Source organism: Vidua chalybeata, chromosome 11 (genome assembly GCF_026979565.1).
Source record: "Vidua chalybeata isolate OUT-0048 chromosome 11, bVidCha1 merged haplotype, whole genome shotgun sequence".
NCBI classification, from domain to species: Eukaryota; Metazoa; Chordata; class Aves; order Passeriformes; family Viduidae; genus Vidua; species Vidua chalybeata.
Genome location: NC_071540.1, coordinates 1,359,710 through 1,384,319, shown reverse-complemented (window position 1 = coordinate 1,384,319; position 24,610 = coordinate 1,359,710). Strand labels below are relative to the sequence as shown.

At 42.6% G+C, this 24,610-nt stretch overlaps 1 protein-coding gene across 1 annotated transcript in view; it reads right to left on the bottom strand.

Moving 5' to 3' along the window:
* Positions 1–1,589: 1,589 nt before the first annotated feature.
* Positions 1,590–24,610, bottom strand: part of CDH5 (cadherin 5) — a 28,155-nt gene continuing 5,134 nt past the window's right edge. Inside the window, exons 2-12 of the mRNA XM_053953119.1 lie at positions 15,170–15,371; positions 12,629–12,917; positions 12,426–12,542; positions 11,564–11,728; positions 10,990–11,177; positions 9,035–9,288; positions 8,316–8,458; positions 7,209–7,333; positions 5,592–5,700; positions 5,032–5,277; positions 1,590–4,249 (exon numbers count right to left, since the gene is read on the bottom strand). Coding sequence (XP_053809094.1) covers positions 3,756–4,249; positions 5,032–5,277; positions 5,592–5,700; positions 7,209–7,333; positions 8,316–8,458; positions 9,035–9,288; positions 10,990–11,177; positions 11,564–11,728; positions 12,426–12,542; positions 12,629–12,917; positions 15,170–15,358 — 2,319 coding nt within the window. The 5' untranslated portion in view covers positions 15,359–15,371 and the 3' untranslated portion in view covers positions 1,590–3,755. The remainder of the gene's footprint in view (positions 4,250–5,031; positions 5,278–5,591; positions 5,701–7,208; positions 7,334–8,315; positions 8,459–9,034; positions 9,289–10,989; positions 11,178–11,563; positions 11,729–12,425; positions 12,543–12,628; positions 12,918–15,169; positions 15,372–24,610) is intronic.

Genomic DNA, 24,610 nt, shown 5'->3' with positions numbered 1-24,610 from the left:
TTCTTTCTTTCACTGACTGGTGTAAATTTGCCTTGATAAGGGCACCTTACCTCACCTGCCCTACCTGGGAGGTGCCACTGTGTGCCAGGCACACATTCAAACAGCTTTTCATTGCTGCTTTGATACATATCAAGGATTCTCATCACAAGCCATTGCTTCATAAAAAGTTCTAATGGGGTGGGAGTAAAAAAAAACCTTTATTAAATGGCATGAACTTCTGGATCTGAATGTAATAAAATAATAATTTATTATATATTTTTAGGGGCAAGAGATTAAAATGCATATTAATTAAATGAATAATGAAAACCTTTGTGAGATTCTCTCCCACACGTTGCAAGTAGCTGTTTAATCAAATTATTTCTATGGAAAAATGCATTTCATTATAACATAATTAGCACATCTATTGTGTTTTTTATACAGCTTGTGCTAAAGTGTGTTTGATCTGGTGTTTGCTCATGGCAATTAGCAGTGAAGGAATTGAACTTTTTGCTTTATTCTGGGCTTTGTAAATTATAAGTGCCATATCTGGGAAAAATGGATGTGATCTTTTGTAAAGCGCTAGATTAATCTTGGGAATATATTGGGGTAGTCCTTAGCAGCAGCAAAAAAAGAATGTGGGGAGCTGTGCTGCCTAAAGCTGCAAATTTAGGGGTGATTTTATTTTCTGGCACTGATGTGTTTTGTTGTGTCTGTCCTGTGCCAGTCCTGAGGAAGGAAGCTGGAGGGCTTTGTACCCTGGGGTGTTCTGTGCAGGTTCGGGTTCTGTTCAGGTTCTGTACAGGTTCAGGTTCTGTTCAGGTTCTGTTCTGGTTCTGTACAGGTTCAGGTTCTGTTCAGGTTCTGTCCAGGTTCAGGTTCTGTTCAGGTTCTGTTCAGGTCCAGTTCAGGTTCTGTACAGGTTCAGGTTCTGTACAGGTTCAGGTTCTGTTCTGGTTCAGGTTCTGTTCAGGTTCTGTTCAGGTTCTGTCCAGGTTCTGGTTCTGTTCAGGTTCTGTACAGGTTCAGGTTCTGTACAGGTTCAGGTTCTGTTCAGGTTCTGTCCAGGTTCAGGTTCTGTCCAGGTTCAGGTTCTGTTCAGGTTCTGGTTCTGTTCAGGTTCTGTACAGGTCCAGGTTCTGTCCAGGTTCTGCCCCTGCTGCAGTCTAGGGGAGCAGGACAGGGAGGGGGCCGGGCTGGGCTCCGCCTGGGCTCCCGTGGATCCCATTCCCGCTTCCGCTGGGGCTCCCCGGCTCCGGGGCTGTGCTGAGCATGGCTGCCCCGTCTGAGAGGCAGCAAAGCAGGGCAGAGGCTCCGGGGTGATTGCGAGCCCCCTTGGAGCCCGGGTGCTGACATCCCAAAGCTCTGCGGGGCCGTGGGACGGGTCCTGCCCCGCTGGCAGCGGCCCCGCAGGGTCCAACCTTCCAACCCACTGCTGGGGCTTTTCTCTGCCGACGGCTGTGCAAGGAGCGGGGAAAAAACTGCCTTTACAGAAAGTTCTTTGCTGAGCTGGTGCCTAGGCTGCGTGCACTTGGAGTGTTTTCATGGCTGGGTTCACTGTGGCATAAAGCCTGATCTTTTCTCCTGAGTGAAACTCGTTAATGCACAGAAAATCCAAACTTGAGATTGGCTTTTATGTAGTAAAAAAACAACATAATACAGTACAGGAATATAAAAAGAAACCATCCAGTGCAAACATCATATACATTGGAAATGGATACAGTGTTCCTTAAAATAACTTTAAAAAAAAAAAATCAGGCTTAAAAACAGCAATTCCAGGTAATAGAATCTGGCTGACACCTACCAAAGTACTTGACTTACTGCACTAAATAATTTTATAACTGACTTTACCTGCTGATAGCCAACAGCACAGGTACTGACAAAATCCTTAAACTGTAAGTATTATTAGTTAGCATTCCTTATAATACACAAATATGTGGAACCCCTAGAGCACATACTGCTGGCTGGATGAAGCAAAACAGATTGAGCCCACTCAAAATAAAACCAAGGCTGTCACCCCAAAATGTACTTTTCAAAAACAAAGGATAGGATCTAAGGCTGATTTGACCAATGGACAGAATTCTCCTCAGTTTTCCTTTAGTTCGTATTTGAAAATTTGAGTGATTACATTGTTGATGTTATATTAGTGTCCAGCCAAATATTGCATTGGACAACTTTTTACAGCAGTGAGGAGCAGTGTGAGACCATTATTGTGCATTGTTATTTCCTGCCAAGAAAACATTTTGGGGGAAGGGAGTGTGAATTGGAGATGACGTGAACAAGTAAAAAGCAAATTTGAGAGGTTCCACTATACTTGTTTAAGAAAAAAAAAAAAAAGATTTAGTATTATTTGGTTAGCTACCAGATTTAAATAATCAAATCAACTAAACTAATACATACAGATCCAGCACAGATCCTGCACGGTGGAGGATCTGTGTAGTAGGGCTCTGTTCCTGTTGGAGGCAACAGGACTCTGCACTCTCTGCACTGCTGGAAGCCAGAGACAGGCCATGGTCCCAAGGGACCTGCTTTTCCCAAAATGTTTTTGGCTGGGTCCCTTCCAATGTGGGAAGTTTCATTCTGGTCATTCTGTGGCTCTTCACCAGGTGGGAAACTGAACTCAGTCCCTTTGCAGGGACGTGGTGGCTGCAGCTCCAAACCATCCTTAGATTTGTGGTGCTTTTATGCAGCCCAGTGTGTGCGAGTGTAGCATTCTGGTTTGGGGGTCTACAGTATTTTCCTAGGTGGGAAATACTCCTGTTACAGTACCTGCTTAGAAAAAAAGCACAACAGTTTCACAGTAATGAGGCCCTTCATTTTTTGTCCCTGAAAAAATGCTATTGCTTTAATAATGCTGAATAAACCCCCTATTCAACCTCTTTAGAAATCTAGAGAGACCTATATTTCCATCTAGAGAGATTTACAGTGTTGGAGTCTTGACATTCCCCTGATCTCCACATTTCCTGCCCTGCAGGATATGTTCCATTGAGTAACACTGAGATCCTGTTTACAGAGAGAAAAAACAATTTTGCTGCTAGCTAGAGCAAATTCTAGCATGCCAGAAATGTTCCTGAAATTGTCATCAGGCTGTTAAAAATGACAGATGAAACCAGATTGTGTGTCTAAAAATCCTGTCTAATTTTATCTTGAGTAACTCATACATGAAGTAGAAGGCTATAAAGCAAAAATAATTAATAGAAGGGAAAGAAGGAAAAAATAATGCTTCTTTTTGAGACTGATGGAATAATTTCTAATACTAAGTGATAGACCATATGTTCCTCCTCTCTTCTGCTGGATGAGCATAAGTGTGGAATATCAATAAAGATGTTGCAAGAGGGGCAGGCAAAGCAGCCAGCTGGAGATGCAGGGGGGTTAAAACATCCCTTCCCCATGCCACTGAACCTCTCTCTCCCAGCGGAGGGTGACCTTGGATGCATGTGGATGGAAACAGCACAGGAGGAGAGGATTGAGGGAGAAACTGGGGACAAAACCAGGAGAAGTGGGGAAGATGGGGAGAGGCGGTGTGTTCTGGAAGACTTGAGCAGATCAGTGAGCAGGAATTTTGGGACAAAAAATGAATGTTAGCGAGGACAGTAGTGTTGGGGGAAATTAATATGGGTGATCTCATTGTGTCTTTTAACCCTACTGCAGGTTTTTTCCATGCCTGTTTGAAATCCTACTATGGCTTGAGGGAAGAGCTGTGAGTTCCTCTTTGGCCACTGGCAGTCTCTTGGTGTCTATCTGTAGCAGGAGAGAGAAAACTCATGGCTAGTTTGAGCTTAATACACAAAATCTTCACTTGGTTCTGATCCATACAGCTCAGCTAACATCTTGAACCTGGGTCCCCAGTCACTGAGGAAGTCATAGTCAATGTCTGAGTCTGAGGAGCCCGAGCCCAGAGAGCTGAGGGACTCAGCAATGGACTCGGCGCCTTCGTAGCCATAGATGTGCAGGGTGTCGTAGGGCAGCAAATCCCTGTCGTTGTCCGCCTCATCCTTCTTCACCTCAATCATCATCTCCATGCCCCCAGCTCCAGGGGTGATGTTCCCAGGAGGTTTCTGGACCTGTGCATATGGAGAGGGAGCGGCCTCTGCCTTGAGGCCGTTCTTGCGGACGGAGTTGAGCACGGACACGTCGTAGCTGGTGGTGTCCATCTCACCCCCGCCCTCCTCGTCGTAGGTGACCAGCTGCTCATGGATCTCTGCCACGCTCCTCCCAAGCCCGCTCAGGTCCTTCTTGTGCCTCTTTCTCAGCAGAATCAGCAACACAATTACTGCAAAGGAAACTTAGATGAGCGCGTGTGAATAGAGAAGTAACACACTAAAACAAATTGCATTTAAGATATGTAACATAGTCTGAAGTGTCTGGTTTTTTTTTTTTTTCTGGAGTGTTTTTTTAACATATATTTATTTTAAAAATAGTTAAAATTTCTATTTAACTCTAGGATTAGTTGAAGGAGTTCAGTCTGGACAGGAATCGTCCCCCTGACTCTTGAGCTGGAATCACAAGTACAAATGCATGGTGTCACAAGGTCATTGAATCAGCTACTGCCTTGAACTCTTAATGCCAAGCATCACATACTACTTATGTGGTACTTGTAAGACAGGCCAGTTCTCAGGCAAGGAAAAGATACTCAGCCTTCTCTGATAGATTTCAAATGCAGCAAACAGGTACTGGTCTGCTGATTTGTTACAGATGTATTTATGTTCACTGTACTGCTTCAAGGGTTTCCAGACCGGTTCTGCCATAGGAACCAGGAATCCTGTTGTTATTGCTCCAGCCCAAATTTCTTGTTTCATAGCTGTGTATGAGGCTGGTACCAGTAAATCAAGTATATTATACATGTGTGCAATAGCCTGTCTAGAGGAGCAGCTTTGCAGCTGAAGCTGTTCTAACAGGCCAGATAGGAAGAGCACGTGAGATGAATCAAATAAGTACAGTGTTTCTAGCTTCGTGACCATTTCATAGCCACAAAGCTTTTGTAGATCTCAGCTAAAGAAAGAAAACAATCCTCACACTGTAGTGCAGAGAACATTCCAAAAGTCAGATACTCACCAATGATTGTGAAGATGCAGATAAAAATTGCCACCAGTGCTTGTATGCTGACGCCAACCTGCTTTGCCCTCTCCTCACAGAAGGTGAAGTTGCCTTTCTCATTGCACTTGCAGACACTGATGACCAGGGTGTTTGTGCTGGTGAGGTCAGGGTCGCCGTTGTCTGAGATGAGGACAGGCAGGTAGTGGAATTTGGCAAGTTCCCGATTGAACTGTCCGTATCTGACAGTGATGTTAGCCGTGTTGTCTGGAAGAAAGGACACTCCATTAGGTGATAATCTCTACCAGAAGTAAGGACACTCCATTAGGTGATAATCTCTACCAGACTGTCCTCACAGATTACCAGTCAGCTGCTGCCTCTTCCCCTTAGACAGTGCCAGCCTTTTGGGCATGCAGTGAAACTTTAGTTTCATTAAACATATTTTTTTTTTCACTATGTTCAGCCTTTAAAAATAAAGAGTTACGTAGCTGAGCTAGACCAACCACAGGTCAGTGCTATACTTTTCTTCCCTGAGCCCTGGGGCCCTGCAGCTGAGGAAGGGCATTGCAGGAATACACTACCATAGTTCTCAATCAGGGAGAAGTTGCTGTCTTCTGTGGCCAGCGAGTATCTGAAGAAACCTCTGGGTGATGTTTCATCCTTGTCAACAGCTGAAATCCTGACAATCACCTGTGAGGATGGAAGAGGTCACAGTTTTCAGTGTACATTGCCTCCACTGATAAAGCATGTGGAGCGTTTGAGCTGGGCTGTGTGTCCTCTGTAACCCTTCAGTTTCAGGGCAGGATGCAGACATCTCAGAATACTCCTCTTCACGTTTTTCTGGGTGAGAAATTTCTTTGTGGGTCTTCAAAAAGACCAGTTTTGCCTCTTCAAATTTTGTATAATGAGAGCACAAAAAAGCCTCATTTTTAAAAACATATGGCTCATTGAAGTGGCTAAGATGGTGTCTTTCTAAGTCCTCAGCCTACTCTGAAGTGTGACCGTCATTCTTGGAATGACATTGAAACTGCCATGCTTGAAGGACATGCTTGGGTTTTGAAATCTTTAACCTGATGTACATTAGGTGTATAAAATACAAAAAATGTGTCTGGTTATATCCCAAAGGGATTTTAAAAATTAAATTAAAGGTGAAATTAATACCTTGCATGTTCTATCAGATAGTCCTGGCAGTGACAAAATGTCCTGGTTCTGGCCAGGAAAGAGTTAATTTTTTTCCAGTAGCTGGGAGGGGGTGCAGTGGTTATTCTTGAACACCTCATGTCATTTCTGGGAGAGGAAAGGAACTCTCTTCCTGGAGAAGGAGTTCTTTCTGTTTGAGCAGGTGTGGTGGAGGGAGTGGTGGGATAATGCTGGTGCTGAGCCAGAGGGAGCACATTGGGTGGTGTAGCTGCTCTGCACTCTCTCTGTTTCTTTCTATATATATATTTCTGTTATGTATATTGTTGCTATTACTGTTCATTTTCTTATCTCATTGCTGTTTCCAGTAAATTGTTCTTATATCAGCCCATGATCTTTGCCTTTTGTGCCTCCAGCTCTCCTCTCCATCCTGCTGCAGGGGAAAAGGGGGTGAGTGAGTGGCGTGTGGTTTGGGGTTCCCCACTGTTCAGTGGGAACACTAAACTGGGGAGTACCTCCCCTAAACCATGACACAAAGTGCCTTAATCAAACAAATATTACAGTATGGGCTGACCACTTGTGTCTGAGGCCAAACACGTAAATCCAAAATACCAACACTGTGCCAAGTAGTAACAATTTGTGTGTGCAGATCCGTGGACTCTATGACTACAAAATAATATTCCATGCAGCAATGTTTCTCTTACTAGTTTGAAATGGTTTCCTCCTCAGTATCACATTCAAGCATCTGTGTGATAGAACTGAGTTGCTGATTCTTGCTGTGCAAAGCTTGACTGTCCTTCATGGCTCAACTGTTAATACACAGATGTGAGAGCCTGGGGGGAGAGAAGCAGTGCAGCCCATGCGTCCAAGCAGATAAAAGTCAATATTCCAGCAGTGCAATATCCTTAAGAGATATTCCTGACCACTGATGTTCTGGAAATCAGTGAAATGTTTGGGTGTTTTGGCATGAAAACTGAGACTCACTTTTATTAAAAGACAACTTTTCACTTGAGCTGACAAGCAGTAATTCAGGTTTCAGGGAAAAGCTCTCCCTGTCTCACCTTTCCAGGTGCAGCATTTTCACACACTCGGGGTTCCTCAGGAGAAACAAGTTCTGGAGCATTATCATTGACATCATCAACGATGACGTGGACGTGGGCGTGTGACTCTCTGTCGGAAAGTCGGCCTGGAATGACAGCGGGGTACAGGTCACAGCCTGGAGTCCCAGTGCTGGCTAAACTCCCCTTCCCACACCTTGTGCCCCCTCCTGTGCCCTCCAGATGTGGCATTCACATTCTCTGGACAGAGAGACACAATTCTGTCTCTCAGGAGAAACACAGAGAGAAGAGGAGAAAACAATCTTTATCTGTACTCCTTTGTTTTCCCCATGTAGCATTTGGTATAGAAATTGTTTACCTGAAGTGATTACTTAATTAAATTCTTGTAAAAGTTATTTAAGTTCAATAACCAGTCAAATCCAGCTGTATCTCAAACTCTCAACAAGCAGTCACGAGTTTATCAGTTAGTTAATAAGTAAATAAGAAGTATATATAGAGAATAAAATAATCTCTACTTAAATAATATATTAATGTAAAATAAAACTATCCTTCAACCTTCTAATCTAACCAGACATCATCATTTCTTCCCCGTTGGGGTTGCCTTTTTTTACTATACTCCTATACTTACTTTACTATACATGATAAAGAATTTCTAGCTCCATCATAACTTAAACTTTTCCTCTGAGATTTAGACATTTTCCTGAGACCTCTCATAGTGCTTAAATCACCAAGGATCTTTCAGGAGTAAAATGACTGTAGATTATGGCTTCCTGATTCTTCCCACTGCATGCTGATGGATTGAGCATCATTCTCTGACACTAAAGCAACAGGCACAGAACAGGCCATGTCTATATTGTGAAATATCAAACCAAGCTGGGACTGGCCTGCCTCCCTGTAGCTGAGCAAAGCCAGGGGTCAAATCTTAAAATTATCTCTGACCTATTTGTAGGGACTTGTTTGATTGGGAAGATGATGATGCGAACCTTGAAGCACTCCTTTCATTCCTAGCTCAGCAGGGACAGGCTGTCAGGTTGTGCCTTTCCTTTTTGACAGCCCTGCTGGAAAGGTGTACCCAGATTTCTTTCAAACTGTGAGATGGGTGGCACTTACCATCTTCGAGGATCTCCACAGCTGCCACAGTGATGTTGTATGAGGAGCTGAATTCTCTGTCCAGAGGCTTGGGAAGTTGAATAACTCCATTATTGGATACCCTGACGTAGTCTCCATTGGGATTTGCTCTACGCTGAATATATCTGGATTTTGTTTAAAACAACATATGTCAATGCATGGCTGGTAATGCTGCGTTTCGTTTCATTTCTTCTCAGAGGAAGGTCAGAGAGTTCTTGTGCGACAAATTACATTAATATCTTGACCAGGACGGCTGAGAATATTGCCCTAAAACTATGGGAGAGTGAAATACATCTGTTGGAAGAGACTCCATATTATTGTACTTTGCTCTTTTAGAAGTCTATTTTCTTCTCTAAGCAGATGATTGAGAGAACTCTTACAATAAAAAAAACCCCAGTAAATCATAACCATGTAAAAATTTCCAACTTTATATTTTTTCCCTAAATGTGCAAATATTAAATCAGTAAGTCCATGTGGTAATTACATGGGTAAATGAAATTTATGTTCAGCTTTTGGTGAGCATATATATCCATGGCTGCAGTGCTGGAAAAATGAAATTGGATTTTTTTTTTTTGGTGTTGTTTGGCATACAGATTTAAAAAAAAAAATAGGGCCAAAGTCTGGGTTCTTTGTCAAATTCTTGGTGCTATTAATGGATTCTGCACTTTCAAATAGAATTGCTAAAGTTGGTGTTGTCTTACCTGATTTTCCGTTTAGCTGCGTCGGGGTCCTCGGCATGAACTGAACCAAGTGTTTTTACTTCTGCGTGGTTTTCCCTCACTTTGAATTCGTAAGAGGGTTTGGTGAAGACAGGAGGCTCATCCACGTCGGTGACCTCGATGGTGACCGTCGCGATGCTCCGGGGGTTGCCGGGTTTGAAATGCCGAAGGTTCACAGTGGGGTCTGTGGCCTCGATGCTAAACCTGTATTCTGACACCGTTTCGAAGTCCAGGGGCTAAAAACAATAAGACAGTTACAGATATTCTTTCATTGCTGATGTCTAAACAAACTTTCCATTGGCTCTCTGTGCAGATTTAATATCTGTGCTTTATTTCATGTTTGGCAATGTCACCAAATTTCACCTTGGCTGGACCCATGGGAGAGCATTTCCCAGCTGACCTCTATCATAGTGTGGCTCAAAGTACCTCTGATGTGGAACAGATTCATCCAGTAGTTTAAATTCAGCAAAATAATTTTCTTTTGAGTTAAATTATTGTCTTTTTATGAATCTGTAACTCCCAAAACTTGGTTAGCTCCTGTCCCCCAAAGGCTGGGGAAGAGATTCTCCTCTTGGCTATGCTTTGTGTTCTGAAGGCACTCAAGGCAGATTGCAGAACTGCACTGGCTGACAGCTGGGGCATTCAGTGATAAATGACATCCTCTTCCCTGTTTTTCCCTTTGCCTGAGACTACAAAAGGAATCACACAATGGGAGGAAGGCCAGGAGCTCAGGCAGTAAGAAATGCTCCTTTCAAAGCTTCCTTTGTTCTACCACCTGAGATTCTATAAACGCTGAGATGCACAGCAGTTATGGTGACTCTTGTTGTCCTCTTTGAGTAGACATTGCAAGGGGAAGTGATGGGACTTATCCAGCAGCTGACATTTTATCTCACATAGCTGTGTATTTAAAATTATGAAATGTGCACAGCCAAAATCACACTGAAAACAGGGTGAACTTTGCCCACTGCATGCTAGAGGAAGAGCTGGTTCCAAATCCCTCTGGGAGGGTGTGTGGGGTCTGTGACTGCTCCTCCTGGGAAGCTGGGGAAGAGCTGCACCCGATGAAGGAGAGCTGCTCATACCCAGTGTGACCACAGCCAAGGATTTTACTGTCAGTCTTGAAATCCTTGGTACTGTTTTTCCTGAAAGTTTTCTCTTCTTAATGACATTTCTAGTTTCAGCAGTTACAGAAAGACATTTGGAAATGAAAAACACATTCCTGTCAATCTGAGGATTACAGGAGCTGATTTATAGTCCTCTCTCCTCTTTTTTTTAACAGCAAATCAATGAAATCAGTGAAGTCTCAGTTTAGCAATGCTCTGCAGCAGTCCCCTGGTACAAATCATGTGGGTTTGAGAATTTAAAAAAAACAAAGAACAGACCCTAATAAAGGCTTTGAAAAGTCTTAAAGACATAAGAAATTAGTGGGGAAACTCTTAAAAAAAGGGGCTATTTCCTCACCCTGAGGAAAGTAAGGGAGCAGTGGCTTGGATTGGAGAAAATGCCAAACTACAAAGAGACTTTTAGAAAGGAAGCCAGGTGGACATGTTCACATTTTCTGCTTTGGTTTCAGGTGGGCTTCAGAAGGGAAGGATTCTTTGACTTGGCCAGTTGGTTCAACTCTTAAATCACTGCCTCTTTGAAGCATCCAACCACTTGAAGTTTGAGAGGAACCCAAAGCACCTAACCTGAATATCTGACACAGCCCCCACTGCCCTCTGCAGTAATTCTGGAGTTTTTCAGGTCTGGAGGTTGAGAAGGACCAGACATCACCAGCTCTTCTTCTCCCAGATCTCGGAGAGCTGGTGTTCAGGATCAATATATTTCATGCTGACTTTCATGTGTTTCTGTTTTTTTCTGCAGCTAGTCCTAAACCAAAAAATCACTTGTTACACATGGAAAACCACAAAAATCATCTTTGTTATGGAGAAAAATACCTTCTTTGGCCTGATGATTCCTTCATTTGTGTATGGATTTGCTACAATGTCAAAGGTGTCCCTGAACTCTCCTTGGATAAAGCTGTATCTTGTATTTCTGTGCTGTGGTTCATCAATATCTTCTACCTTGACTCTGCCAACTTCTCCTCCTACTGAAATGTTTTCAGGAACTTTAAAGTGAAATGATGCTGTTAAAAAAAAAGAAAAATACATAAGGAGTGTGTACATGGAAGTTAGGACTTAAAACTGTTCTTAATTGACAGATGCACATGAAAATACTTCATTGAGAATTTAGCATTGTGTATATTTAAGACATGTAAAAGTATAAATAATACCCGAAATTGTCAAGATCTTTAGCAAAGGGATGAAATTAATACTGATTTTCATGTTCTGCTCTAGGTGTACATCGGCCAGGAAAAGTGGCTCTGGCTGAAGCACAGAAGAGCTTCTGAACATGTAAAGTTCTTTTGGCCGTTTTTAAGGAAAGCTGAATTGTGCTGGACTGTGAGCTGAACTCGTTGTGCTTGTGCCAGCCCTTGGTTCCAGGGTGGTTCAGGGGCTGTGTGGCACTCACGGTGTTTGAACACTGGGAAGTTGTCGTTGATGTCGGACAAAGTGATGATCACCGTGGCTGTGCTGGAATCCCCAGAGAAACCCGGAGCATCTTTGGCTTGAACAACAATCTCATACGTTGACTTGGTCTCTCTGTCTAAATTAGGCTCTTTGGTGTAAATCACACCTGTGAAAAAATAATATTGGATACAATAAGATTTTGCAGTGCGTCCAACAGCTCTTCAATTTTGATGGCAAATTTTAATCTTTTTTTAATCTCCACACGTTCAGCTTTAAGTATCAATTTTACAGTGGTATTTTTCAAGAAATGTTAGAAATTTATCTGCATGATGGAATATTTAGGGGAGCTCATGCAGACTATTCCTTTTTAATGGATCTTTAACCTCTTTACCTGCAGTCTTTGCTCTAGCAAACTAGTGTGGTTATAAGAGATACTGACATTGGTTTTAAAACTGGGCAAAATTTAAGCTAGAAAGTTTAGGAAAGCAAATGATTATTGATACTGAATGCTGCTTCAGAATTTGTGTAGTCCCTTTTCCTGTTTGGTCACTGGAACAGTATCTATGCTAAACTGAAAACATGAACTCATTTTAGCTCCTGGTCAGTCTTTCCATAGTGGGAAAAAAATGACCTTTTATCTTCTCTTTGTGCTTATGGCAGGTGATATCCTGGTTTTATTAGTTCATTTCCAGATGCAGACAGTGGCATTGTAGAGTGTGAATGAAAAACCTTTCTAAATCATGTTTAAAATTATATTTTTGAATTATTATTCCTCTTTTCCAGAATGAAAAGGCCTTAAAACTGTGTTTTCTTCAAAGGTAGGGTATGGACAAAGTGTAAGGACATTTGTCTGCTTGACTTACCAGAGTCATCAATGGTGAAATATTCACCTCCTGTGGTGACTTCGTAGGTCACTGTGGCATGACCTGACACTGTGGGGTCATCAGCATCCACAGCTGTCACTTTGGTGACTGAGGTTCCTAGAGAAGGATTTTTAAGGTGCATATTACTATAAGTGGTGCTTTTTAAGGCCAGCGTGAAGGGAGGTGAGTGCTGGAGGACATACCTACTGGTGACATTTCTGGGACAGAGCCATTGAACACCTTCTGCACAAACACGGGGGCGTTGTCGTTGATATCGTACACCTTGATGATGAATTTGGAGGGGCGCTCCAGGGACCTGTTGTTTGTTCTGTCGATTATGAGGGCTGTCAGCTCATACTCTGCCTTCTTCTCCCTGTCCAGCCTCTCGAAGGCATAGACGTCCCCGCTGGTCTCCTCCACCTTGAAGATGGTGTTGGCGTATTCCCCCTCGATGATGTACTTGGCGTTGTTGTTCCTTACGCTGGATGTGATCTGGGAGGGAAGTGTAATTCAGAAACATAAAGGTGGGCTCTGGCAGCTGGGTGCAGCGGTCTCTCCCGGAGGATTCACACAGTCAGGAATTCCTCATCCCAGTGGGAACCCTCAGGACTTTTGCTGTCAGCTGGGGCAGCGCTGAGCAGCACCATCCTATAAGCAGCTGGGCTTGTAGGATGACACTTGCACCCACACTGAAACTTGCTTGCTTATACAGAACAAAACTTTTTGTAATCACACCTCATATTTCCTAAAGATATAAATTGTTCATGTAGCCAACACTTACAAATAATTAACTGCATTATGTCTGAAATAACACAAGCCACCTTCAGTCTTCAGTCTGAGTTACTCTTGTTTGCAACTTTCTGGACCTACCAGGGGTTTTTGCTTAGTTTCACAGGATTACAGGAGGAAATCTGTACTCACAACTCCTGACATTATTCAGCATTAGGCTCTATTCCTTAGCATTTAGCAGAATTCCTGCCATAGCTGACAGCTTTCTTGTGCTCAGTCACATACAATCCTTTAATAGGCAGTCTTCAGGCTCATGCTATGACAGGAAGGTTACATTTCCACCCCATAGATTTTAAAATTTATTATATGCAGTGAAAAAGGGATGTGAGAAGAGGAATGAGCATTAATCAGTTTTAAAATATAATTTAATCCAATTCTAAATGCTTTTGCACACTAGTTGATTTGCAGATAATATAATGATGCTTCCCTTTCTATACCCTCACACATACACGGTCACTGCTAGAAGGTTTAAACCACAATTTTCCATGCACTATATCAGCATTCTTATTTCAGCCAGCTAATTATCAAGGGTTACTGGATTTGACCAAGTACTTCCAGCCTTTTGTTACTGATGTTATTATAAATGTCACCTGTTGGGTGTTCAGGATTTGATTTATCCTTTAGTTGTCATTTACTGTTGAGCATTGTTTAAATTTCGGTTTTCTCTTTTGAAATGTGTCATTAATATTTCCACCCCTCATTCCTTAATCATGCTTCTGGCTGCTGGAACTGCTGGAGAGCAGTTCATAACTCTGGAGATGCCACATGAGAGATAACCCCACCCTTGTGTCAAAGATGGGATAGTCTGAGCCTTCTTCTTAATTTTTGTGTACCTTTTCAGTGTAAAAAGCATAAACCTCTCAGAATGCCTTTTCTGGTGCTGAGGACAAAAGGAAAGCACTGAGGTAGTGCAAGATAAAATCCAGATGTGTCAGCACACTCCTGCAGCTGTCACTCAGCTCTGCCTCGCTGCTCCTGGGGCCTTTCTTTAAAGGGTTAGTCAAGGGCTCAGTGCTGCAGATGCAGCCACTGCAGGAGCCTTCAGGAGATCGTGCTGCTGAAACACCCCAGAGCTGGACAAAGAAATTTACTCTTATTTAGGACATCTCCAAGAACAGAAGCTGCTCCTCAGTCTGGGACTGAATTGGTCTGAAACGAGGCAGAGATACCCCGTGGGAGCTGAGAGGACCCTGTGGCCTCTGTGCTTATTCTGTGGTGCTTTTTTGGCAGCCCAGAGCAGCCAGCAAGGCCTGTTGGACTCTGCTGAGACAGCCCTGACAGATGTGAGTGCTATGCAGGGCAGGGAAATGCTCAGCTGCATTTATCTGCAGTGTCACATCCCTCTGAAAGACTGGATTGGGAGAACTTTCCCTGGGCCATACACAGTTGATAATAGACTTTTATGAGCACTGCCCTGAGGAAACTGAGTTTGCAAGCAGATCAATGCTTGTTAGTATTTTTAAAAATTCTTTGCTTTCGCTTTTTGCAACAATATTTTTGATTGTGTAACAGTATTTCGAAACACAGCACTCGTGCTTTGAGTACAAGCTGAGAGATGTAAATTCTTGTTTTTTAATACATTTGTTTTTATTTGCTGATCTCTGAGGTTTCTGAAAGAATCTCATGCTGCCAGAAAAATCCTAACATGCATCAGGCACCAGACTTCCTTCCATACCATGCACCTGCAGGTAATGTGGCTATTCCTGCATTTGGAATCTCCAGACCTGCTATTCCCTTAAATTTACCTGTATTCTTCAAAGGCACTGTTCCTGGCACTGTATTCCTATGGCACTGTTCTTCATTTACTCTTTGCCCACATTTTGAAGATTTTAACATGTTAATGTCTAGGTATTAAGACCCCTTTCTATTTCCTTTTCATTTCTCCTGCCTAGACTGCTAACGATTCAAGATCCTCATTTGCTATTTTCAGTCATTGCTGACAGTTTGCTGCTTACCTTGCCAACATGGTGTGGCAAAGGTGTATCAATCTCTTCTTTGATGTGCATTTGGTTCCATATCCAGTCTCTCTTCTGGCGTTTGTGGCTGACATCATTTGAACAAAGGTTTTGGGTTGATTTCTGACTTCCTCCGTCAGCAAACGCTGGAGCCAAGAACAAAAAGAAAAGCAGAAAATGGTGGCTCATCTTCCTTTGCAGCCTAGAAAATAATATATAAATGCAAAAATATAAATAACAACAGAATCAGATTCAGCAGAGGGAGCACATGTGGAAGTGCAAATGGACATTCCTTCTATTGGGAAGTTTGATCACTTTCTTTCTTTTCATTTGCCTCAGCATCAAAATTTGGAGGCTTCTTCCTTCTATGAAGTAGTTTTAGCTGAATGAAAACTGTAAAAACCAAGACAAAGTATTTCAATTAATTAAAAAGTGAGCTTTGAATGCTGGTGTAAGAGCCAGCATCTCCCTGAGTGACTGTCATTGCTCTGAGGAGCAGATTCAGAGCTGAGCTCCCCATTGTGCACAGGGTCAGGGCAGCCTGGCACCACGGCTAAGCTCGAGTTAACTCCACTTGAAATGGAATGTTCAGGCCTGACAAACCCAAATGCAGTGTTTTGGCATGCCCTGACACAAAAGATGCTGTAGTCAAAGTCTTGCTATGGAAAATATTGATTTAGAATAAAATCTGTTTTTTTTTTTTTTTTTTTTGGTTTTTTTTTTTTTTTTTGGTGGAAAAAGTTATTAGTGTGAAATTTTCAATCCATTCCAAGTACAATATAGCAAATTATCTTTCTTTAAGGGCTCATCCATTGATTCAATTCCTTGTCTTCTGAAGCTTTTGGAGACTCACATAAAGTTCCTTTATCCCCTGTTCCCAGACTTTAACATCTGCAAAGTGATAATTTGTGAAATAATTTTCAGGTGAAACCATATTTTTGCATCCTGTGTTAATATTAGCAAACTTTAGGCCTGAGTTTCATATCAGAGGAGTTATTTTAATGTTATCAAAGCTGATTCATTTTCTTACTAAATTTCCCATTCACGATATGGGACTGTCAGGGAACTTTAACACTCAAGTAATCAGACTTTAAATCGCACATAAATGACTTTCCATTAGCTTTTAGGAGCTGTCAGCATGCACATCAAAAATAAACTCGCTAATTGTGATGAGAAGTTGACATCACACAGGCTGCTGGATGCGAGATTAAATTAATATTTTCATCAGGAAGGTGCTGAGACGTTTCCAAAATTACTCTTTGGTAACCAGGCAATCAGTGTTATCCCATGGTGCAGCATCAATGTCAGTGAAAAAGATTTTATTTACCATGAAATGTTGCTTTGCTGTACTTTTCTGTCTCTCACATTGTTGTACATAACTTAAGGAATGTTCCTCCTTTGTGGCTGGGTAGGAAGTGAATGAGGTGCCTTTGAATTTGCTTTCTGATAGATAAGCTGTGTTTGATACAGTTTTCTGGATTCAAACAAAGCTTTTTGATTTAGCTAGTTTTTTCTATTCTATGCCCTTAACTTGACTTTGAATATTTTTAGAAAAACGAGTATAATTTAGTTGTTTTTCTACTCTTTGTGTAGATGAACATTTTACAACTGGAACCTGGAAGGCAGCGATACAATTCTGTTCTGATTGCATAAGTCTGACTTTTATCCATAAAACTACAAAACACAATAACCAAAGGAAGCCATTGGCCAAGGCCAACCAGCACAGGCTGTGGTTTTGCCAAGGAGCAGGCTGAAGTGTTTCAAGAGCCTTTTTCTCTGGTTCCTGTGCTCAGTGGAGCTCTCCTGCAGTGATGAGCTGCTGCCTGGAAGGTTTAAGACAGAAAGTGCTGACTAAATCTATTTACATACATGTGCATTTCAGCTGACATTTAGCTGCCCCTTTCACTCAGCATGTCCATCTTTGTGTTTGTAGATTTTAAGGAGGCTTCAATTCATTTAACTCCTGATTAATGGATTCCCTGTTAATATTTGTCCAACCTCTATGGGAAGTGAAGGGTTCCTTTGGGAGTGGTTTGGAGGTCCTTGGCTGCTCTCTGGCAGTGCAGCTCAAACACAGACTGAGCTGGGAGAGCCTCTTGCAAAACCTGATTTCTGCTTCACCTTTGGCAACTTTCAAGCTGCTCATTTTGGGAAAATGATGGTGCACACTGCAGCTCTTTGCTCACTCTTCTGCAGGGACATGGCAGTGCCTTGCCCTGTAGGACAGGCTGACCCTGAGGACACTTTCCCCAGGGCGCCGTGCTTGTTTTCCACGTGGCAGCCCTTGCTGCTGTCACTGGATTCCTCAGGATGTTCAGGAATGCCCTTCCCTGGCAGCACACACAGAGCAGGGCCCTGTGAGCAGCGGTGGCATGAGGGCTCGGTCCCGGTGGGAAGGCCACTTTCCCTGGCTGCCAGCTCCTGACAAGCTGTACCAAATGCTCTTTTCTGGCCATGACAGTTTTCCTTCCCAGCAGCTCTCACCCAGAGTGCCAGAGGCAGCAGCAGAAGGGGACACTGCCATGCCTGAGCATTCCCACAGAACCAGGAGCAAGAACGTTTCTGAGAGATAACAGGGGTTGCTAACAGGTAGGATCAACTTTTCCTTTTTTCCCTGTAGGGATCAGCTTTTCCTTTCTTCTGTGTCTGCTGGGCAGCCAGGACTGAGGGATGGGAATCAGGTGCACCCCTTCAAGCAAGGACCCCCCAGCTTCCAGCCCAGGTGGGGATGCAGGTGGATCTCTGGGGTGCTCCACGAGTCCCTGCCCTGCTCTGGCCCCACACAGCCCCCTTATCCCTCTGTGCCTGGCTGATTAGTGCAACAGCTCCAGCTTCTTTTAGTCTAATCAGGGACCATAAATGTTCCAGAAAGTTAGCAGGGAGTGGTTTATTCAAGCAGTTGAGTTTTTTGCTTTGCTCTTAAATTTTCTTCCAGCAAATGATGGGTTCTCCTGCCCATATTATTCATTTGATGAGTTGAATTATTTTAACAAGTAACTCTTGGTCTGCAGGGTACTATAGACAGTTAACTGAGAAATTCCAGTATTCAAAGTGATTTGTGTGACACATGACTCATATAATGCAGTTTCTTCTTCCAGACTGGGAGTAATTATTAAAAAATTTGGGGTGGAGATACAGACAATACTGTACTAATTAAAAGTTTGCATTTTACAAGTTGTTTTGGCAAGTAATCAACTGTAAAGGTGATGAACAGCTGATATAAATACAGTCTCCACATAATGAAACCACATTGGAAATAATCTTATGAACATTTGTGGAGTTTTTTGGTTTTGTCTTTTTTTTTTCTGCTACTTGCCTCTTACCTAGTTTACTTCTATCTCTAAAAGTGTGTATTAATCCTTATGCAAGGTTAGTTTAGATGGCAAAGAAATTTGTTCTATGCCTGTATGTTAAACAAAAGTCAAATCAGGCTTCTCTACAGAGATTTTAGGAAATGAGGGACAGGTGCCTCTGAAATGATGTATTTTCCTGGTCAATCATACTAAAACCTTATCTTTGAGAATTTTTCAGCATCCAAGAAAACCCAAATGGACAATGGTAGAGTGGTGATAATGAACATCCTGAGAGAGAAATTTGCTAAAAGTGGCTGTCATACACGAGAAAACCAACACCTTTTAAAAGGGTCATGTCCATGTCGTTGAGATAATTTGCATAACTGATTGTGAGAAAGGCTGGAAATGAAAGATTATTTTCTCTTACTGGAATCTGAATGATTCCAGTAAGAATCTAAATGATTCATCTAAATGAAAATGAAAAACCCCATAGAACAAAGTTTGTTTTTCTTGGAGCAGACAGCACTGAAAAATTATTTTTCAGATGGAAAAAATATACTTTTATGCACTATCTAAACATCTCCAAAATTGCTGTGCTCAATGAAACCATGGCAGATACAGAGAGCAGAACCTGACCTGGTCTCAGGGAGCAGAATGACTCTGAACAGCCTGGCCATACAGAATCCATTTTAACATTAATTTCTCATCTATAGGATGGGTAAGACCAAAGGTAAATGAGTGAATGCAGCAATCCCTAAGGAACAGAAAGTTAACACACCAAACACAGGAGGGGGATAAATTATCTTTTTCCTTTGCAATGCTGTAGTTTTGGTGAGCAGGCAGAACATTGTTAAAAGGAAATAGCCTTAGCAATACTTAATGCTGCCGTTCAGGGGCCACAGAGGCTGTGCAAACCTGGGCTGATAAAGCTCCTCATGTCTCTGACAGCCCTGCAGGCAGATAAGAAGCTTTATCTGTTCCAGAAGGGGCACTGGAGCACAGAGGACTGAGATGTGTCTGTGGTGTCCTGGCAGGAACCAGGGCCAGGAGTGACAATGCTCTCAGGTTTTGGTGTCCCTGTTCCCTCAGCTCAGAACTGCTGCCTGTGTCTATGCCCAGCTCCCAGAGGAGCAGCAGGAGGTGTCCCCATGTGTATCCCCAGCTGTGTCCCCATGTGTATCCCCATGTGTGCCCCAGCTGTGCTGTTCCCTCAGCACTGGTCCCCACAGTGGTGCCCAGCTCGCAGAGGAGCAGCAGGAGGTGTCCCCAGGTGTGTCCCCACTGTGTCCCCAGTGTGTTGTTACCTCTGCTTCCGCTCCCCTCCGTCCTCCTGCCGCTGCCGGGGCTCCTGTGGGACAGGAGCTGAGGGCACCCGGTGACAACAGGAACTGGGGAGGTCCTCAAACCTCAGTGACACTGAGATCAGCTGCCTAAGGAAATCATGCAATTTTGACTCAGAGGATTTTTTTTTTTTTTTTTTTTGCATTTTCAGATGTAATTTGTGTCAGGGCAGAACTCAGTGTTTCTGTGTCTGTCACATGTCCCAGCAAAGCACAGTGTTCTTTCCTGAGAACACTCTGCTGCTTGTTCCTTTCCACGTTGTTGAGCTGATTTCAACAGGCCTTGTACCTGACTACCTGGGGCTGGGTTTTTGATTGTCCTTGTGTCGATTTTATGCATGTGAGAAGTGATTTCCACTGATAGCTAAACAGTCTGGAGTGCAAATGCTTGCCTGGAACTGGTTCTAAAATGCCATTTTGTATGCAGTGATGGTACCTTGAAGCAAATAGCCACTGTGAAGACTAAACAATCTGGAGTGCAAATGTCTGCCTGAAAACTGATTGGAAAATGACATTTTCTACTTGGGATTGTACCTTTGAATGAACAGATGCTTGAGCAGTATCTTAAGCAAACCTGCTACTTTAAAAATATCAGTGTGGTGAGAGCACTCGTGCTGCATTTGGTGCTGCTCAGTTCTTGGTGTTGATGCTGCAGCAGTGTATAAACACAGGTGAGGACATAATTCAGCACTTTCCATTTGGGCTCCTCATATTTTCTTTCCAGGGAAAAGGAGAATTAATTCTAATCTGAAATAGCTTTGTGATTTGAGCTTCAAGTTTCTGGTAGGCCTGGGGAAAATTTATTAATGACTTATTTTCCTGCCTGTTCAACTCACCAGAAAGTTTTTCTTGGATAATGCAAAATACAGCTTGACCTCATGGGTGGATGGAGTTCTCAGCTGGGACAGATTTCTCATTTGGAAATGAAGAAATTTGACTATAAAAGACCTGTAAATACTTGCTTTGTATACATTAAATGTTTATTGCCTTGGTGGAAAGCAGGCAGCCAAATTGTGCTCCAAGTCTTTCTGTTATCTCAGACATAGAACTGGGAAGAAAATGAGGGAGGCAAGACCTGGTTTGGTGGTTTTTTTCAATTTTTTCCCTTATTTTTATCCTCCTTTTTTTTTCTTTTCTTTTTCTTTTCAAAGAAGCAAAGCCACTGTCCAAGTCAGTGAGTGACAACTTCTGCCCTAAAGATGGATGAGCAGCAAAAATGAATCTACCCAAGGGTCCCCCCAGAGATCCTGACAGCTGTGCTTGTTTTTTAGTGAGTGCCCTGCTGGTTTAAAGTGCTGCAGTGAATCCTGAGAGAAGGCAGAGTGAGAGCTGAAAATCAGAAATGTATGGTCCAAGAAGATTTTGGTTGTAAACAGAATGAGTGAGGAAGGAAGATCCCCTCTGTTCGTTGCTGATAAATATGACTGAGTTGAGAGGGTCCTGTCAGACAGTGAAGCACCAAGGCCCAAAATCTCAAAGGTGGAAGGATTTTTGACCTCTGCTGGTTTCTCTCAATTTCTAGTTAGCCTTCTCTTAATATGCACTTTCTAAAAACTTTCAAAAGCATATTTGCAGTTTGGAGGGTGCTGTCTATGCTCCTGCCTGATTTGTATCTGATAAAGAATGGATACAATTTTTTGAATGTGTGTTTCTGGTGTAGGTTCAGATTCAATTTCCTGTTCACAAATACACATTTGCTTAGCTTAGATAGTGATTTCCCTTTACATAACACCTGCACAGCTCAGTATCAGCTCTGAAGTTGGCTTCCGTTAGAATTCAAGAAAACATCAAAGAATTTCTGTTCCTGGGAATATTTGGGAGAGATGGGATGATAGATTGTGCCTGGTTGTCCTGTGTTGTTTTGGTACCTGTAGCCTTTTGTGGATAGTGTTAATTTAAATATATCTGGAGATCTGAAACTCTTCTGTTTGTGGAAATGAATCCCTTACATGATCTAATAAAAGAAGACCTGGAGCATCTGTACAAAAGTGTGCAACTTCCACCTGGGTCAAGAAAATCTAGGATGCATTTTTCTGTGTCATGTCAAAAATCTTACCCAGGAAAATGAGCCACCCCAGAGGGGCTGCTCCTGCAGGTCACGTGCACAAGCTTTGATTCCTATTCTCATTTTTAATAAAATAATTTTCCTGTCAACCTGTAGTAATCTGTTTTTCATCTGAGTTTCTTTCTTGTCAATCTGGTAATTGAGAAGCAAATTAAGTATATGTTAATGTTTCAGTTACTGGACTGTTCATGGACCTTAAGGAAGGACTATTTTTGGACTAGATAAATTAATAATTCTTGAATACTTCTGTTGTTGAGATGACAGTACACTCTTGAACTGAGGGCTGTTTGCTGTGGATGGCATATGTGATGGAGGTAAAACAATGCTTTGGAGTCATTAAAATGAGCAGTGACAGAACAGAATTTCTTCTCATCAAACTGGTGATGCAGCTAATTGTTGTTTTAGGGGATGACTGTTTTTCTGTGACCATCCTGGTATGTCCAGCAAGAAATCCCATCTTGGTAAATCTGCTGACCTTCTGCCCAGAAGAGAAACAGGTGAAGGTCTGTCAGAGCCACACTCAGTCTGAGTAAGTCTTTAACAATCTTCCTCATTTCCCACTCTCAGCAGGCAGATCTGTCTCCTGCCAGGTGCAGAATCCCTGGCTTTGCTCATGGTTCATGATAATGTTAGCTGTCACCACAGAAGCTGTAGAGACACTTGGGAGCTGGTGAGAACCAGTTTGGAATGGGACACATACAAAGCACGAAGCACTGAAATGTTCTGGTGCTGCTTGAGGGTTCTGACGCTTTCTCCTATAGTCACATAATGCTTTAGTTTCCCTGAAGTATTCCCAAAATGGATTAGAGTCCTTTAAATAAGTGGTATTGTCCAGTCTTCCCATGCATAAAGACTTTTACTTCATGTACAAATTTGTCAGTCCAAAATATAACGAGGGATAAAATGTGTTTAAGCACAGTGCCCAGTATAAACACGGCTGCTGAAATATTTGTGATTAAATTATTAAACCAATTTTTGATTTTGTTTCATAGCAAATAAAAATATCACCATAAACAGAAAATTTTGGCTTTCCCATAGTTGTTGACAGCATTAATCCCATGGAGTTTAAGGTCCCTACTCTGCTGTAGCTTTTTACAGCCTCTGGTCCCTGGGAGCAGGTTTATGAGGGCTGAGTGAGGAGCAGGGGTGTTCTGGTGTTTAGGGAATGTGCTCAAACCCACAGGCAGAGTTTGGGGGTTGGCAAAGAATATTCTCACCTCATCATCACTGTCACACAGATTCTGTGCTCTCTGGTTTACAGCATTCCATTTATTACAGTCACAAATCCCACAATACCTATGACTGGTATGATTTATTTACTTGGCAGATGTTGCAGGGGTGAAACAAACAATCAAATGACAGAAAATTTGCTCTTGGCCACATGTCTTGTGGTGACAGTTGTCAAATGCTTTTGCAGCCAGAGCCATTGTGGGGGTTAACTCTGGGTTAAGTGCAGCCCTTCTGCTCTGAAGTGAGCTGATAAGATGGGTGGGATCACCCTGCATGCATAGTTTGGAACTGCAGACATTTCTCTCTCTAAATTCCTTGTCCAAGATAAAGAGGAAGATACCTGCCATCTGGATTAATTATTGATAAAGACAGATGTTGAAAATAGTGATGAAGTGCCAGTGTTGTAGACAGGCAAAGAACTTATTCCCTTCCTTGTATCCAGAAGCAAATCCCAGGGATGATCAGGTGTACTCCCCCTGGGCAGGGGCTCTCTCTCAGTTTCAGTCACATATTTACCTGGCTGTAGATCCAGCTTTTTTTCTTGCTTTGTCTGAGCCAATTTCCTTTTGCTTATGCCAGACTGAGGTGGCTCAGTGGGACAGAGAGAGGTGCAGGAGTTTCCCTGATCCCCTCATCCCCAGCACCCCCACTCCGATGCTGTTTGATTTTGGGGGAGCAGGAGGACAAGAGAATCCTCCAAAAAATATTTGCTCATTCCAGTGCAGAAGTGGAATAGTTTGGGCATCTTGGAGGTGTTTGTGATCACTGAAAGGATTTCTCCAGCCTCTCTGACCAGGAGCTTTGCTGCCTGCAATAAATGGTGTGCACCTTTCAGACTGGGCCTGTTTCGGTGCTTCCCCTGGTTAGCTCAGCTCTACAGAGCTTGGCTGAAGCTGCCACTGGGTGTTCCAGAGTTTGGACAAGCTGAAGGAATACAAGGATAATACAAGAATAATGTGTTGAAGAGCATTCTCCACTTCCCCTTGGCTTCCACATAAATCCTTAATATCAGACAGGCCTCCTAGCACAAAGGTCCAGCTGAGCCCCCCTCATTAAGGAAAAGTCCCTGTCCTCTGAGGAACCACTTGCAATAAATATGATTTTTTTTAAAATGTACAATGTAGCTGTGTTTACAGCAGATAAGATTTTTTTTCTCCATGTTTTTCTTTAACAACAAAAGTTTAGGAGCAAAAGTACCTGTGTGGAACATGAGCATCGTGCCCAGGTCACAGTAACTGATATTTACTGCCCTGCTAGTAATCTGCAGCAGAGAAACCCTGCTTAGTTGCCTGTGTGTGCTCATTCCTTTGTCCAGAGTGTTCTCTGGGGTAGCTGAATTCATTAGTATTTCCTCTGAAAATTAATGTTGTGGCAGATAAAGAAAGCATGCACATATACATAAATCTCTTGTTTTCTCTCTGGGCAAGAGACTAAAAAAACAGGGTGTGTCTGGATAGATTTTGTTTAGTGTTCTGTATTTTTCTCCCTTTTTAGAACGTCTCATTCAAATGTC